The sequence below is a fragment of the Corythoichthys intestinalis genome, chromosome 14 (assembly GCF_030265065.1).
Source record: "Corythoichthys intestinalis isolate RoL2023-P3 chromosome 14, ASM3026506v1, whole genome shotgun sequence".
Taxonomy (NCBI): domain Eukaryota; kingdom Metazoa; phylum Chordata; class Actinopteri; order Syngnathiformes; family Syngnathidae; genus Corythoichthys; species Corythoichthys intestinalis.
The window spans coordinates 46,130,196-46,146,039 of NC_080408.1; the positions used below are offsets into that span (position 1 = coordinate 46,130,196).

The 15,844-nt window shown below is 39.2% G+C and overlaps 1 protein-coding gene across 1 annotated transcript; it reads right to left on the reverse strand.

Moving 5' to 3' along the window:
- Positions 1-2,416: 2,416 nt before the first annotated feature.
- On the reverse strand, positions 2,417-15,087 carry slc25a24l (solute carrier family 25 member 24, like). The gene is made up of 10 exons (XM_057857795.1): positions 14,881-15,087; positions 14,675-14,801; positions 12,687-12,774; positions 8,169-8,280; positions 7,789-7,947; positions 3,813-3,950; positions 3,627-3,737; positions 3,375-3,542; positions 3,157-3,295; positions 2,417-2,948 (listed from the first exon to the last, which is right to left on the reverse strand). Exons 1-10 carry the CDS (start codon positions 15,001-15,003, stop codon positions 2,758-2,760), a joined length of 1,356 nt encoding a protein of 451 aa, XP_057713778.1. The 5' UTR covers positions 15,004-15,087; the 3' UTR covers positions 2,417-2,757.
- Positions 15,088-15,844: the final 757 nt, after the last annotated feature.

The following is a 15,844-nucleotide window of genomic DNA, read 5'->3' on the forward strand; positions in this document are numbered from 1 at the left end:
ATTAGTTTTATTTTCACTGCTTCTTCATATATTTTCACCAATACCAGTTTAATTTTTAGATGAAGTTGTGCTGAGAAAAGAATATACCTTTTTTTTTTTTTTAATCAGACTTTGTAAACAGTTACTCACAATGTTACTCATTTAGAAGTACAGGGTGTTCCAAAATGGAAACTTCTTGATGGATTTTAATGAAACTAAATACACTTTATTTTGAAGGTCATTAGTTTTATTGGTTAAATTTACAAAGAAAAGTACAAATATTTGTTGGTTCTATGACAGATTTTCATAAATGTTCAATATGAGCGCCGCCTGTAACTCTGCACATGTTGAGTCGGTATTCGAGCTCGTGCCGAACTCGCTAAAATTTCTTAAAATTTTTAGTGCCAAGTCCTAATTTGTTTTGTATTTGGTGCCTTCTTTGCCTTATTTGTGAAGAAGGCACGCTGCACTTTCTTCGGTGACTGAGTCTGAGCATACTCTAACACGCAAAAGGCCATTTCTTTTGAAGTGAACGGCATTTCTTAACCCTGAAAAGATAGAAATGCCGAACGCTACACACAAAAACTTGAAACGTTTCTACACAAACTGTGAAAATTTGAGGTCATTCCAAGGAAAATTGTCAAAATTATTGGCCTACAAAATGGGGTCAAACATTTTGGAACACCCTGTAGTTCTAAATGAGTAACATTGTGAGTAACTGTTTACAAAGTCTGATTTAAAAAAAAATAAATAAATAATAATAATGGTATATTCTTTTCTCAGCACAACTTTATCTATATGAACTGTTATCATTTAACCTATTACCTGACCATATTTGGCCAAAAAGATGACACAAAAATAATCAAATTCAGACCACAACGACACTATGAAACATCACCTGCCCAAAGAGCATGAGTGCCCTCTAGAGGAGAAAAAACATTGTTACCTCTGATTGCGATAGTGGAGTCATATGGTTATTGTTGCCACGTCTCATTGGTGAAACTTAGACAGCTACTCTCGGCATCTTTGGCAAAAATAAAGTCAATGTTGTATAAAGAGGAAAAATGTAACGACTCTAGTGTAACCACAGGTAACGAGCAGCATTCCTTTTTCACAAATCTACTCAAGTAAAAGTAAAAAGTATTATGTGGTAAAACTATTCGAAGAAGTACATTTTTTTTCTAAATTTTACTCAAGTAAATGTAACGCGTCTCTGGGCATAACAGTTTTTATTTTGCTACTCGTTGTTAGCTTCGGGATATTTTTTAGAGTCCTAGCTATTCATCAAAAATATCGCTTTCCAATCATTTTGCATTGCACAAAAATATTTAAAGCAACACTAGGTAAGTGTTCAGTTACCTAGTGTTGTGGACAAAAGTGGTAGTGTTTTGCTTTAAGGAAGACTGTGTTTCCCATGAGGACCAGTGCAAACCTGCACAGTGTCCTAAAATCATGATCTCCCTGTCGTCTGCAGATGGATTAAACGACATTTGTTTCCAGCGGCTGTGAAGGATGCATAGTATTAAGGTAATGAATACGGTTAGCAACTGTGTGGCTAACCACCCCACCCGAACTCATTAACGTTGACAACTTCGGTTGAGGGGGTGGGGCAATGTTTATTCTTGAGTATCCTGGGAGCCTCCCTCTTTTTTCCTCCTCTGACAAAACATTTTGTCACTTATGTTGCTCTGTCATCTTTGCAGGATTTGCGCAAATGCGTTTCGCATCGACTTCTGTCTTTAGAATGAATGGGGAAAGGGGGAAGTGCCGTATGCTGTAAATCAGTCAGGACAGTGGGAGTTTTTTTGTGTGGCAGTGTTCCTGCCACCCTCCTCAAAGTTAATTAGTGCTGGTGAAAGCGATATAGACCCACTCAAGTTATAAAAGAGGTGTCATTCAACTAGTTGTCAGTTGACATATCATCACAAATGTTATGAAAATATTTTATAAATGTTGAAAAGTTACCTAGTGTTGCTTTAATGGAACTATACGGAGTTTGTCACTTTTTTACTCGTTACTCCCATCTCTGGACTAAAGTGTAACTGCAGCTCGTGCATGGCACGCATCCTTGTACAAGCACGAACTTGAAGCAACGAGAGTTTGGCTCATCAAATCAGTAAAAGTAAAAGCAGTTAGTAGCAAGTTTTAAGTGGATTAGAAAAGTGTATTCGCCAAGCAGAGACTAGGCAGAGGCTTGGTGAGACAGCGCTGCTGTCGCGGGGGCACGCAGGGAGACGTGCACAGGAGTGTGTTCACCCAGAGTGGTCGATCCGAACCCTCTCTATTGAAGGTAAGTGTCAGTTAAAATGTCAGGGCTCTGTGTACTCATCAGGGCATTGGTCGAGCATGCAAGAAGTCGAAAAGTGTTTTCACTGTCCCTTTAAATGTAGTACTGAATTGCAAATAAAACAGATCATACAGCAAAATTGTGTGAGACCAAATGCTTGTTGACAGAGAGGTTATCCAGTTTTTCCCAGTTCGATATAGAGGCAGTTAGAGACAATATACACATTACTGTACACACATTTATAGATGGCGTCATGACATGGAAAGAATGGCTCCATGCAGTGGGGACCTCTTCACTAAGACGTTGACATTACACACATTTAACAACGTTCATTCGTGGGTAAAACAAGTGTTTTGCTTGTGCAATAATGAGAAAATATCTGATCTTAGCAAAACGAACGACTTATTGCTGGAACCCCGTGCTAACACAAGGCAAAAGTTGCATATTTTTTTGATTTTGCTAGACACAAAATTCAACACCTCTGCCAAACCTCATGTGCCAGTAGAGGAGAACAGGTTTTCAAACATTCTGCATAAGGTGAAGTTCATCAGGGCACACGGAACAGCCCGAACAAAGCTGGCTCCCATTCCATTGTAGTACCCTCTCAGTCCGTGTCTTTCGTATATACCGATAAGTCCTTGCAGGAGGCCAGACGACGCGGCGTGTGAGCCAAAACGGACAGCTGGGAAACAAGACGGGAAGTGATAAAACAGAAATAATCAACTATAACCTCTTCTCAACTCTATTGCACCTGTTATAGGATTAATCTGTTCCATATTGATAGAATGGTCGCATGGCAACATTTGAGAAAATAAACACATTTGACGTGGAATACCAGTCAAGGCAACTCGTGCAGTGAAAAAGCGATGTTTCAAAATAGAGGCATCTACCTTGCGCTTGCTGCTGCGTTCTTATCACTGCCAAAGGGTAGCTGCTCATTTGTCCGCAAGCAAATGCCACGAAACTAAAGAAGAAGAGCCCGGAGTCGGTACTGTATGATGGATCACTCTGGGCCCAGGTCATAATAGACTAATAGTGACAGAAATGAGGAATGCGTAAATGTAGGGGTTCCCAGATTGCGGTCATATCTGACTTGGTACTCAATTACCTGATGGACTGCACACTCTACGCCGGCATACGGGATCATGCAGAGGATGCTGGGCTTAAATCCTCGGTAAAACGAGGACAAAGACTCATCTCGGTAGATTGAGCGAGCACAGGCCACCACGCCGTGGTATGCACCCACTCGCTGAAGGTTGAGCCGCACCTTCAGAACCTGTTGATGATCATAGCTATTTCATTGCTGCTCTCTATGTGGATGATACTGAGTCATTATTAATGATTTGTCTATGTCTGATACCTCCAGAGGGTAGAAGACAGCATGAGCCACAGCACCGGACACACAACCCAAACCAAAGCGCTGCTGGACACTCAGACTCTCCCGACTTCTGCCCTGCATAGACACCTTCATCTGAAACGAGAAAAATGTAAGTTAATTACAGGTGAGATGTTGTGACGCCGTTTGATTGTTGCGGTGCAGAAGCACCTGAGCGTAGATGAGACACTGGAGTGTGGACTGCGGCGTCCCCTTCAATACGTTGACAGCATTGCCCTGCCACATGGAACGGAGGCCGCCGACACGAAGCTCATGGAAGCCTCGCGAAAAAGCCTTGGATCCGTAAAACTAGAAAGAAAAAATGATAACAACATAACATCAATGTTTTCTGATGCATACTTCCATCCATCATCTACCACTTAATCCAGGATCGGGTCGCAGAGGCAGCAGCTTTAATGGGGAGGCCCAGACTTCCCTCTCCTCAGCCATTTCAATCAGCTCATTCCGGCAGGATTCCAATGTGTTCCCAGGCCAACCGAGAGACATAGTCTCTCCAGCGTCTCCCCGGGGCCTCCCGCCGGTGGGACATGCCCGGACCACCTCTCCAGGGAGGCGTCCAGGAGGCATCCGAACCAGATGGCCAAGCCACCTCAACTGGCTCCTCTCAACGCGGAGGGGTAACAGCTCGACACAGAGTCCTTCCCATCTCTAATGGAGAGAGCCCGGACACCCTGCGGAGGAAACTAATTTTGGCCACTTGTATCCGGGATCTTGTTCTTTCGGTCACGACTTATAGCTCGTGACCATAGGTGTGGGTAGGAACTTAGATCGACTGGTAAATCGAGAGCTTCACCTTTCGGCTCAGCTCCCCCTTCACCACTACGGACCGGTGCGGAGTCCGCGTCACCACAGACGCTGCACCAATCCACCTATCGATCTACTGCTCCCTCCTACCCTTACTCATGAACAAGACCCCAAGATATATGAACCTCTCCACTTGGAGCAGGATCTCATCCCCGACCCGGAGAGGGTACGCCACCATTTCCGACTGTGGACCATGGTTTCGGATTTGGAGGTGCTGATCTTCATCTCGACTGCTTCACACTCAGCTGCAAACCACTCCATTCAGAGTTGGAGGTCACGGCTTGATGAAGCCAACAGCACCACATCATCTGCAAAAAGCAGAGATGCAATGCTAAGGCAACAAGCCAACCTCTCAATGCTTCGGCTGCGCCTACAATTCTGTCCAAAGAAATTACGAACAGAATCAGTGACAAAGGGGCAGCCTTGGCAGAGTCCAACCCTCACTGAGAACAAATTTGATTTATTACCGGCAATGCAGACCAAACTCTGACACCGATCATACAGGTACAAGCTAGCAATTTCCAGCCTTTGAAAGGCAGTATCAGAAGCCACCTTCAAAAGTTGTCACATGAGAGACTAACTACATTGCATCAATGTTTTCTGATACATAAAACGGTCCTATTTTCCATTTGCTACAGTCTGTGTTAACAGCACCAACACAGAACTGTTAGCTAAAGACAAGCTAGCAATTTCTCGTGTTTGAAAGGTAGTATCAGAAACATCCTTCACAAGTTGCTACATAAGACATAACACTTTTTTATGCATACATTATTTACAATTTGTGACAGTATGTGCTGACTCATTCACTACTAAAGATTAATAAGTAGGGGAGAATGGGGTAATGTGAGACACTCCATGTGTCTTAGTGAGGGAGCACATTTGTGATCATGCAACCATCATGTTTTCAAGCCCTTACCAATTCACCTTGTCCTCCTACTACTGTGGTAAACATGTTTTTTCCACAAAAATTTATTTTTGCATGTAAAACTAAATTTGCTTTCTCTCAACTTAATCAGCTGTTGTGCCAAAGCAAATTGATTCAGCTTGAAAATATTTTATCACACATGTTGTTATCACATACATATAAAACAGTGTGATCATGCTTGCTTAAGAATCGCATGTGTTGTTAGGAGAGGTTCTTTTTTTTTTTTTTTTTTTCTACAAAATTGTGGCAAGTGATTTACCCAACCAACCCCCAGGATGCTGTGCTATTCTGATATTCATTCTGAATTGTCTTGTCAAGCAGCCTGTTAGGATTCTAACTTTCACAACATTTGCTATTATGATTTTTGATATTGAGACAGAAAACGTAACTGAATCAGTTTACCCCTCATTTGTTCACTTTACCCCAGGGGTGTCCAAACTTTTTGCATTGGGGCCAGATTTGGTGTGGTAAAAATGTGGGGGGCCGACCTTGACTGACGTCCTTTACGTCGAACAATATATTTAAGCAAATTTTAGCAAGACGTTCTGTGTGTCACATTTGCTTTATTTTATTTTTTTTAATTAATAATTTCAACCATTTTGCAACTAGTCTTTGTGGCCTTTCGACTCTCGGGCTCTTGCGAAATACTGCTGCTGTAAAATTAAACTAGCTTCAAGTTGCTTCAATTTCTCGCTACGTATCTACCCTGTAATCTTGTAGTACATGTCAGCGTGTCTTGTTTGGTAATATCGTCTCATATTAAACTCTTTAAAAACAGCAACTGTCTCTTTGCAAATGAGGCAGGCACAGTTGTTGCATATTTTAGTGAAGAAATAGTCCAGTTTCCACCTATCCTTGAAGCGCCAGCCGTTGCAGTCAACTTTTTTTGTTGTTGTTGTTGATTGTCGCCATTTTAGAAAATTGGGAGTAAAGGGTAGTAATGTTGCTTAGAGTGCTACTGCCTTTTAGTGGGTAAATGAGGAGCAGCATTTAGTGTGTAAGCTACTTCATATGCTTGTAGCAGTACTGCTGACCAATTTATTAAGTCTGTGTGCGGGCCAGACGTTATTGATTTTATGACAGAAGCTGGGGGCCAGATGAAATGTGACCACGGGCCGCATTTGGCCCCCGGGCCGGATTTTGGACATGACTGCTTTACCCCTTTAATTTTTCTAGTCTATCTCAGTTTGCACTTTAGATTTTTAACCTGTTATAGTTTTAATACTGTGAGAGAATTTTATTCATGCCAAAAACACAACCATTATACATTATATTTTGTATGCTTTTGTTATGCTTGCATGGGAACATTGTAGCATAGAGCATCATTGTTATATTAACCTGCTTGAGTGTGCCTTCCCATAGCCTTGACTATTGTAGACTGTATCACAATGTGCCCAAATATGGACTGTTATGTTCCTGTGTTTTCCAATATGCCCTGAATGAATACAATGGGCGACGGTGGCTTATCAAACTAAGCTCATCATTGTTCTAGCCAGAGCCGGTGTTCAAGGTCATAACTTGAGGTGTTTTTTTCGCCTACTGGAAATGTTTTTCTGTGGAAAACCACCAGAGTTGATACTTAAGTTTCACTTTCGTTTTCATAGGTATTGTTTCACAGTAAGCATCCTTGGGTAACGCCCTTTCAACAGTATAAATGTCCAGCCTCTATTGTACTTCTTTGTACGTCTGGGTGATCACAGCTCCTGGCTGAATCACATCATTTTGTACCCTTGATATATCATGTTTATTAAGTCTTCGAAGCAGGCAATCTTTGGTTGGTCGTATTCATTTCTCTAATCGAGCTATCGAGGTAACACTTGTCTCTGGGTTCAAACTTTAATTTCCCTGACAAATACTATTCATCCTGAGAATATTCTGATAATTTCTATTTCGAGGAAACATCCTAAATTAATGGAAAATATGTAAATTTTACTGGTTTGTTGTTTTAGCTTGCTTGGAGGAGAGCAAATGTCAAAAATGTCTCACATTGCGCCACTCTCCCTGGTAGCAATGTTGTTTTTTTATGTTAAACTGCTCATTACTAAGAACGAAAAACAGTAGAAACATTTTTTTCTGATAAAATATGGTAATATAGTCCTTTTGTCAATTCTTTGTTCATGTAGAAATAGAAATAGAATACAATATTCTGTGGCGCTTGAAAAAAGGGGTTGAGTTGTTACATGTTGTTTGGTCGTTAATAAGTTAACAGCACCAACACAGAACTGTTAGCCAAAGAAAATTTAGCAATTTCAAGCCTTTGAAAAGTGATTCAGATATGTCCTTTACAAATAGAATGTTCGGAATCTCTGTATAAAGACGCTAAGTGTGCTAGCGTGTTGTGTAAAGAATGAATATCAAGTACTGAGTCAAATGAAACAAAGGCGCCATGGTGCTGACCTGCAGCTGGGTCTTTAGGCGGTCAATGGGAGCCGTGGCGGTCCGGGATACAGCGTCAGCCAAACCGGCCCCGAGAACAAACTTCCTCCATGCACTGAAGCCAGAACTTTCTTCGGGAAATTCGATGGCCAGAGCTCGGCTCTCGCCGACATCGAAAACCTGCCCGATGATAAGCCCGAGCACAACTGCTGAGAATCAAGAATTACTCCACAATGCTAATAAAATACAAAATGTTTGTATCACTTGCAGAGGTGTGAATTTTTCTAAGCCAATAAAATTGTCGTGGTTGATCGTTCACGCCATTTTATCGCAGATCTCTGATCGACTGGATTAACTCTAGCTCACCTCTGATTCTGTTCATAAATTGTTTAGACTCTCACCAGACTGTGTTTCCATGAGGACACCAGCTCTCCAATGTTGTCCACAGGTTTGAGGATGACATGATGCAGGAACTCATCCCAGTCCACTGTCATGGAGCCGTCCGTGTCCATCCTATTGTTTGAATAACACCGTACTGTAAACACATGTTCTACTGATAGATTTCTGAGTGGCATTTCATACAATGAAAAAAAGTTGCACATGACTAAAAGGTGTTAAAATTAGTATTTGATTTTTGTTCAGTTTACCACATTTTATTCATTTACAACAAGATTACACGATCAGATTCATTATTTTGGTGTGTTGATGATGTATTGATTGAAACACTAACTCAGGTGTTAGTGAGGAGCAGAAGTATTTGCACCCCCTGTGAGTTCACCCACTTAGAAAATAGGTCTGAAATTTCAATCATAGATGCATTCCAATTTAGAGACATAATCTAAAAAAAAAAAAATCCGGAACTCACGTTGTATGATTTTTCAATTATTTATTTGTAATTTACTGGGGTTCATAAGCATATGTACCCCTGAGAAAATCAGTGCTAATATTTTGTTTGCCCATTAGGTTTCCAACCCCATACTTCACAGTGGGGAGTGTGACGGTGCTCTTGGGATTGTACTCATCCTTCTTTTCTTTCACACACGTCGAGTAAAGTTTGCACCAAAATGTTCTACTTTGGTCTCATTTGACCACATGACTTTCTCCCATGACCCCTCTGCATCATTCAGATGGTCCCTGGTAAATTTCAGACAGGCCTTATCATGAACTGGCTTCAACAGGGGAACCTTCAGAGCAAGACGTGATTTTAAACCATTGCACCGTAGTGTTCTACTGACAGTAGCCTTTGAAACTGTGCATCCAGCTCTCTTCAGGTCATTGACCAGCTCTTGCCGTGGGGTTCTAGGCTGAACCCTCACTTTTCTCATCATGAGTGATGCTCCACGAGGAGAGATTTTACATGGAGCCCCCGTCAGAGGTAGATTATCAGTCACGTTTAGCCTTTTCCATTTTCTAACAATTGCTTCAACTGTTGATTTATTCTCACCAAGCTGCTTTCCAATTGTCCCACAGCTTTTTTTCAGCTTTTTCTAGCTCTCTGGTCTTGCCTATGGTAGATATTGGATCATGACTGACTATTGGGTGCATACAGTGGGGAGAACAAGTATTTGATACACTGCCGATTTTGCTAGTTTTCCCACTTGCAAAGCATGTAGAGGTCTGTAATTTGTATCATAAGTTCTCTTCAACTGTGAGGGACGGAATCTAATACAAAAAAACAGAAAATCACGTCGTATGATTTTTAAATAATAAATTTGCATTTAATTGCATGAAATAAGTATTTGATACAACACAAAAATCGAACTTAATATTTGGTATAGAAACCTTTGTTTGCTATTACAGATACCAAACGTTTCCTGTAGTCCTTGACAAGGTTTGCACACACTACAGCAGGGATTTTGGCCCACTCCTCCATGCAGATCTTCTCCAGAGCCTAGGATTTTAATCCATGACGGCGTAATGTGTTTCCGATGGTTTTCTTCGAGACTGTGGTTCCAGCTCTCTTGAGGTCATTGACCAAGTCCTGCCGTGTAGTTCTGGGCTGATCCCTCACCTTCCTCATGATCAGTGATGCCCCACGAGGTGAGATCTTGCATGGAGCCCCAGAACGAGGCAGACTGACCGTCAACTTGAACTTCTTCCATTTTCTAATAATCGCTCCAACAGTTGTTACCTTCTCACCAAGCTGCTTGCTTATTTTCCTGTAGCCCATCCCAGCCTTGTGCAGGTCTATTATTTTATCCCTGATGTCCTTACACAGCTCTTTGGCCTTGGGCATTGTGGAGAGGTTGGAGTTTGTTTGTTTGAACATGTGAACAGGTGTCTTTTATACAGGTAACAAGTTCAAACAGGTGCAGTTACTTCCGGTAATGAGTGGAGAACAGGAGGGGTTCTTAAAAAAGAACTAAGAGCCGAAATATTTACTAGTTGGTAATGTATCGAATACTTATTTCATGCAGTTAAATACAAATTTATTATTTAAAAATTATACAATGTGATTTTCTGGATTTTTGTATTAGATTCCGTCCCTCACAGTTGAAGAGAACTTATGATACAAATTACAGACCTCTACATGGCTTGCAAGTGGGAAAACCAGCAAAATCGGCAGTGTATCAAATACTTGTTCTCCCCACTGTAGGTGACAATAATGAGCTCAGACAGGTGGTGGGTGGGTGGTTACTAATGGGTAAATATGGACTTTTTTAAGCTACACTAACAACTGTTTGAGTGTTATAGTTATTGCTGATACTCAGGGGTGCAAATACTTATGAACCCAAGCAAATCATACAATGTGAGTTCCAGATTTTCTGGGAGATTATGTCTCTACAAGTGGAAATGCATTATGATTGAAATTTCAGATCTCTACCTATTTTCTAAGTCGGGGAACTTGCAAAATTGCAAGGGGTGCAAATACATCTGCTCGTCACTAAATACTGCCATGCTTGATGGAATATTGGGTGTAAGAATTGGAAAAAAAATACTGTATTATCCTTTATTTTGGAAACTCCAAAGTCAACCACTCCAAAAATGCTACCAAAAAAGTTTGGTATTGAAATGTCAGTGACAAGTTATGACTCATGGCTTGCTTGAAAAACGACCAAGGCTTGCCAATACAGTTTCCTATTCACGCTCTATTACCGTATTCAACGCTTTATAGGGCGAATCACTATTTTTCTAAAAAAAAACTTTAACCTTAAACATTAACCTCATAAAGACTTGGCGTCCACCCATATGGTGATGTCAGCACACGTGGACACCAGGTTGCAATTATAATTATATATATATATATATATATATATATATATATATATTTATATTTATGATTCCGTAATCATTATTGTATTTTTAAATATTTTGTACATACTTTTTAATCAAGAGAAACATTTTCAAATAAATAAAATATTCATTCATACTTAATTAATACTTTTAAAAACAGAACAGAAATACACTCTGGTTATTGCATGCAAAAACACTATTTTTTTGACAACAATAGACATCAAATCCAATTTAAGTGGGATGGCTGCCATTGAATACTGTAATCATCTTTCAATGCCATTAGCGGTGCTGGACGTCCAAGCCTCCTACCATCAATGCATAGGCGGAGTTTGACTTTGGTGGGAGGGGGTGCAAAACATGTTGATGACCCCGAGCAATGATTGTCAGCAATAATATTAGCTTACAATATGTATATTTATGTACATCTTGACACTGTTTGAATTCAATCCTCGGATCAAGTTCAGTTGAGGTTTGAAGAAATTTTAAATATCAGTCTTGCCTTCTCAGGTGAAGTTTTGGTTTAGCAAAGCAAAGGACTGTTTCTAAGGTGCTCGTCACATAATAATAATTTGACCCATACTTTGTAGGATTCCTGTTCATTTCATTCAATTTTGTTGTTTGTTTTATTGCTTTCCAACTTTTATAGACAACATTTTAACGGCTAGGTCTTTATTTTAAAGGAGAATTTTTGACATTAGGCTTAATCTTTGTGTTAGCGGGGATTTAATTCGTCAATGGAGTTGATTTCAACAAATTCTGTGCAGTTTGTCAGTTATTTGCTAGTTTCAGGGCTCCGGACAGGCTAAGATAGCGCGAGTCAATGGTGCCTGCTTAGCATGCCAATAAAAAAATGATATTAACAAATGTAACATAGTCAAATAAATTTAAAATTCGGATCATTGTTCAAAATACCCATCCGGCCAAAATACTGTCACACCAAACTGCCGTAATTAATTTCATTCTGCAGGACTATTTTTTGGGATGCGTAATACGATCAGAATAGAGAGTAGTGCTTTGGCCACTCGTGCTCAGTCTGCTGGGGAGTCCCTTTTGTTACCACAAAAAAAAAATTTGCGGTGAAAAAAGACGATGTGATATCACTCCGCCCTGCTTGCCTAGACAGCCTGTTCCCTGCAGAGCTGCTGGATTAAAAATGTTGCTGTTCATAAAAGGTTTTAATAACTTTATCCTGAAAACAGCCAACACTATTGATTGCAAGGGTCATCGGTGATTCTCACTCATGCATATGTAGTTTTTTATTGGTATGCTAAGCAGGCACCATTGACTCGCGCTAGTTTAGCCACTCCAGAGCCCTGAAACTAACACATAACTAACAAACTACACAGAATTCGTTGGAATCAACCCCACTGACTAATTAAACTTATATTAACTCGAAGATTAAGTCTTAGGTCAAAAATTCTGAACTTCCCCTTTAAATCAATTTGCAGGAAAGTTAATTACATGCAACAACAGTTTTCGGCCACCGGTTCAATCTCCGCCTATGCGTCAATGGCAACAATTGAATTAAATGAGTGCTCTATGAAGTGTTAAAATGGGGGGAAAAAATAGAATTGCTGCTTGTTCATTTGTAAAACTTGAAATAAACTGATAAAACATGGTATTTGTGTGTTCTTTGGAGGTTCTGCTCTTATTCAGTGTGGTGTGGCGGGCAAAAGAAATCTTACATTTGTATTACTTTATGGGCATGGGCCTTTGAAATGACCACTCCTAACTCCTTAAACAAACATATGATGTCGTCCTGGTCAATCAGCCCTGATCAGAAAAGAAACGCAGAGCAATTAATGTATGCAACGCAGCACAATGAATATTTGTGGTTGATGTATGACCATAATAATCTATATACACCTGCATATCTGATCAGAGCTGCAACCTTTTGGGATTTGCTGTAGTTTTAGTATACGCTCAGTATACGCTTTTAGGGAATTTATGGTAATTTTTATCCTAATCTTAAAAGCTATAATAGTAGTCTTGTTTTAACCAATTTAACTTTGGTCAGTTTTATGGTCCTGTTATTTTAATTTTAAAAACCTTTTATAGGGATTACTGGTCATTTGAACCTGTGTATTTTTTTAGGGATTCATAGAATTGTGATTTTAGCCTGTGTGATTTCATTGGGATTCATTCTAATGTGATTTTTTTGTCTTTACGTCCAGATTTAAGGTTGTTTTATAGGGCTGCAGCTATTGAATATTTAAGTAATCGATTAATCTATCAGTTAGTTCGAATAATCAAGTGATCGGATTATGATCATTTAATGTTCTATGGAATAAATTTTAGGAGATGTGAAACAGTTAAACAAGTGGTTATGCTTGCTATCATATTTATTTTGGCTTTCTAAGATTACATTTTGAAAAGAGCATGTAAGTGCAAACACAAAATAAAATTTCTGAGTGTTTCGTCAAATTATGCAGAATTGCACTTTCATTTCACAAGAGAAATTAATGCATTCAAAACTCAATTGAAATACCTGATTTGAGCCTCAAACAATATTAAAAAATAGCTGAATGAGGATCTAAGTACAACAAAAGAACAAGTGACTAATTTGCGCAGCAAAAGGCCACTAGATTAAATGCTATAAAATGCTCACTTTTTTTTTTTTACAAAGCTCTTAACAAATCGTTCTAGCACATATTCCCACAATAAAGTGCTAAATGTACTTCTAAACTAAATAGCAAATGCATACAGTACATACACAAACATATTAGCTCAAACAAAAATTTACCTTATGGTGGTCTTAACATGGAGCAGCTGGACTAGATGAGTTATGTCATATTCACGGTTGCCACTAGAGGGCAGTATATCCACCCAAATCCATAAAACTAAATGCAAACGCCACTCTCATTAAACAGATAATCAAAGCAGCAAAATTTGATTCAAAGCTAATCAAATTACTCAATTGATTAATCATTGCACCACTATAGTTTTATTCTAACCTGGGGGTTTACAGTGTTGTCTTTTTAAACTGCACGACTTTTATACGATGTAAAGTAGTCTAATTATAACCTGTGCAACTTTTTAGATTTCATGGTTCATATTTCTAACCAGTACATTTTTTTTCTTGGGATTTAGGGCTGTTTTATTTTAGCCTGAACAATATGTGGGAGCTTTACAGAAATTTTATTGTAATCTATAGGACCGTTATGGGATTTATTTGAGCTATTTTACACCAGCACACTTTGTAAAAGATTAATTATACTTTTTATTTTAACCAATGCTTTTTTTTAGGTTCATGAGCAACCTAAAATTATTTATAAAAACCTTGGTGTACTCTATGCAACATTTGGGGAATTTAAAGAAAGCTTTAGGGTGTTTTACAGTTGTTTTTGCGAAACCTGCACAAATTTTGCGGCATAAATTGCTTTATTTCAACTGTGCAACTCTTATGTGATTTACTGTGATCTTTATGCAACTTTTTCCAGCAATTTATGATAGTTTTTTTTTTTCAACTAAGCAGCTATAGGCGGACACACAGTTGATCAGTACTATTTTTGACAGCATTGTAATTTGTAATTCATTTTAGTTGAGGAACACTGATTAAATAGTTCAGGTGCACCAAAAACTGCGGCCCATGAGTTTATTTTAAGGATCGACATATCGTTTAATTAATGGAATTTGATGTTTAAAAGTGATTCTCATTCCTTCATTTACTCACCGCTCTTGTTCTTGTCCAGTTGGTCAAAGCAAATCTTCCATTTCTTCTCTCGGTCCATCATGTAGCTGAGAAACTCATCATAATCCAGTTGGCTGTTGTTGTCGTTGTCATAGGAGTCAATGACATTCTATGTGAGACAGCACTGCATGTTCACTGAACTGAGGAGAAGGGTGTCTGCATCATGCAAACCCGAGAGTTTTCATTACCTGCACCTTAGCATCTGCCACTGAGATGCCATGCTTGCTCATTTCACTGTGAAGCTCTGATAAGGAGATGAAACCATCCTGGTTCCGGTCCAGTTTGACAAATAATCCTCGGAACTGATCCATTTTGTGATTAATTGCACTGCACTGCAGCCTCCTTCACGTGCTGACTCACTACCAGACCGTGGACCAGCAAGACAATGCAACACACTGCCTTCTCGGGGCACAGGGTGGCACTGTAGAGTTGCAGCTGGTGGCCATTTGGTCCAATGGGAGTGGGATATCATCCTCCGGTATCCAAAAAAAAAAAAAAAAAAAAAAAAAAATGCGTAATACTGTTATAATAACATATTAATATCATTTTCAGTGTCTAATAGCTTTGTGAGCAATTAAGGGGGACTGATTCATAAGCTACGAATGACGTCACACCCAAAGCTTGTCAGAAGTGCATGCTGGAGCTCCAAGATAGTGACTGACAAGACGCGTCGGAGTAATAAGAACAGCTGACTCTGATGGATGTTAAATTAAGCAGCGTTAGTGTTCATGAAACAGGAAATTGTGTTTCAAAATAAACCTGTACATAGCTCAAGATTACTAAAGCAATATAGTTTATGAACTGTGGTCTCAATGGGTTATAAATATTTGACAGAAGTGATAAAAATATGCCTATAATTGGTAATTGTTGGAAAAATTTGAGAAAATCTAATGGCACACCACCAGTCAAGAACACCACATACGTATTTAATTTACTTAAATATAATCTTGATTAGCACACACAAATTAGGCATGTGCTGGTATGATATTCTGATGGTATGATAACCTTAAGCTAAAATATCACAGTATTGCAATTACAGCTCTAAAATTTGTTACTTTGAGATATATGGGTTTAAAAAAAAAACAAAAAAAAAAACTTTCCTTTTTTTCCCACTTTTCCATTGAACAGGATTTTTATTTTTCAAAACATGTT